The sequence below is a fragment of the Olea europaea genome, chromosome 20 (assembly GCF_002742605.1).
Source record: "Olea europaea var. sylvestris chromosome 20, O_europaea_v1, whole genome shotgun sequence".
NCBI classification, from domain to species: Eukaryota; Viridiplantae; Streptophyta; class Magnoliopsida; order Lamiales; family Oleaceae; genus Olea; species Olea europaea.
The window spans coordinates 12,908,360-12,910,684 of record NC_036256.1 but is presented as its reverse complement, the minus strand read 5'-3'; the positions used below and the strand labels follow the sequence as shown (position 1 = coordinate 12,910,684).

The 2,325-nt window shown below is 34.8% G+C and overlaps 1 protein-coding gene across 1 annotated transcript; it reads right to left on the bottom strand.

The window, feature by feature from the left end:
• Positions 1-542: 542 nt before the first annotated feature.
• Positions 543-1,489, bottom strand: LOC111369673 (copper transporter 6-like). Its single transcript, XM_022991276.1, has one exon. The coding sequence runs from the start codon at positions 1,350-1,352 to the stop codon at positions 858-860; it is 495 nt and encodes a 164-aa protein (XP_022847044.1). The 5' UTR covers positions 1,353-1,489; the 3' UTR covers positions 543-857.
• Positions 1,490-2,325: the final 836 nt, after the last annotated feature.

The following is a 2,325-nucleotide window of genomic DNA, read 5'->3' as shown; positions in this document are numbered from 1 at the left end:
GATTTGGGTCGGTGGTGGTGACAAATTGCGATGGGTAATGCTACGTCGCGTAAACGGTGACGGTGGTTGGTGGGGGCGCAAAGTGAAGGTTTGGAGAAGATGAGCAGCTCTTTTTTTATTATTTAATTATTTTAAAGTTATTAGTATAGAAAATATAAATATACTATTTTACCCCCACTTATTCTGTGAATTTGAGTCAAACTTCTAATTTGAAGGTTGACTAATAAATTAATGGATGAATTCTACTCAATGAACACTGGCTACATCAAAGTAAAAGGTTAGTGACCACTGCAGCCACAAAAATAAAAGGTTAAAGTGTAGTTTAAAGCAAATTGAAAGGTTTCAATCCTCTGACAAAACTAAAATTTCCCCTCATTGATGACTTGCGAAGACTTTTGAATATGTATCCTATGTCTTATCAAAATTCTTTACGATTAAAGAATTTTTTTCTAAACAGATTCTCTAATAAAAATAAATAAATAAAAACATTGGATTCTGCTTCTAACCAGGGTAAAAAATAAAAAATAATAATAAAAAAATAATTAAAAAAAAAGTGGGTTCAATTCATCATCACAAACTTTTTCTTTTCCCAACACATGGAATGAAGAAAATTACGAAAATCGCACAATTATACAATGTTTATTGAATCCCTTTCTATCATAATTCTATATAAACTATCATAATTCAATCCAAATTTATGGAGCGCGGAAGAAATTGATGAATTTCTTATCCCTGGAGCTTATCTACGAAGTCATAAACCCTAATCTTAGAATTGCAAAAATTCTCAATTAAATTACTAATAATCAAACTTCATTATAGACACAATTATCACAAACCGTATCCTATGATTCGGATCATCAGCAACTCGATGGAGAAAGATCCGAGGCCTTCACGAAACCCTGCTGCGGCAATGTTTTCTTGAAAACTCTACTACCAAATATGAAGAATCCCACGGTGTGGCCGGCGATTGCAACCAGAAAAACGCCGGCGTTGAAAGACATCACGGCCAGCATCACCATGTAGGCCAAACCAACCCTTATAGCGTATATTAGGGTTTGAAGAAGCCCCGCAACTAGGCGATTTGAGCCTTCTCTGGTGTAATTACAGTGCGAGAGCCACTCGACGATAACCGCCAGGAGAAACACCACCACCAGGGCGAGAGCGTACATGCCGGAGTTGTTGTATCCCGGCCAGCCGGAGAACAAAATCTCAGTGTTTTCCCCCCAAAAGAAGGTCATATGCATCATGTGGCGGTGATTGAAGACACCTGGCGGTGGCGCCACACCCATGCCGCCATCCATTCCGTTCATGTGGCCGCCATCCATTCCGTTCATGTGGCCGCCTTCGTTCATCTCTGCCGTGTGGTGGTTCGGGAGAGCGAGGGGAGGTTCGGAGCTGGGTTTGGGATTGGGATTTGTGTGGTTCAACGGAGAGATAAGTCTCTGCTGTGATCATTAAATGGAGGTTGTCGTACAGAGCACCAATATTTACGTAGTACATGAAATGTGAACCATAAATTCAATCATTAATATTAATCATATATTTCAAGAAACTTGTCAATTTTTTAATCACATACTTCATTAATTTTTATTAAAATTTACTTAAAATAAATTACTTTTTTTGGGATCAAATTTGTTCGTAAGTAAGTTATTACTTTATTGTAAAATAATTAAGCCCATATTTGACATGTGACTTATACTCGACTTAAAATTGGACATTAAGCCCATGTTTGGTGGCCATTAACTTGAAAATTTTATGTTTTGAATAGTATTTTTTGGAAATTATGTTGTTAAAGTTTCGAAAAAATTTTGAATTTTTGCGTATAATATTTTATCGTGCGAATGTGTGGTTGAAAATAAATATGAGAAATGAATTAAACTAATATATAAATTAAAAACTACCAAATAGGGACTAAATAGTTTGATTCGCCATTCAACTCTAAGTCTCTGAAAGGAACGTGCAGTTTTTTAGCGTTCATATTGATCATTCCTTCTCATACAGATTCAGATTAACATACTTAAATAGATTGGAGACTCGAAATCTCATTTTGGTACAACGAAGACCTAAAATCACACCTTGAAACCATAAGTAGCAAATCCGTAATATTTTATGGTTTACTTTATCATAATGTATTATGAAATGAGTCGATATTGGAAAAGATTTAATTCGAGGGGAAATTACAAAATAAGAAAATAATTTAAGCTTACCGAATATTTTGCAATATATTTGAATTCATAGGAATAGATAAGTAGTATTATTTTTCCCTTTATTTTTTTTGGAAAAAAAAAATTAGTACAAACAGAAAGTAAATATGTACTTGCACCA

Coding starts and splice junctions, on each gene's coding strand:
- LOC111369673 (XM_022991276.1), bottom strand. CDS start 1,352: ATGAACGAAGGCGGCCACATGAACGGAATGGATGGCGGCCACATGAAC.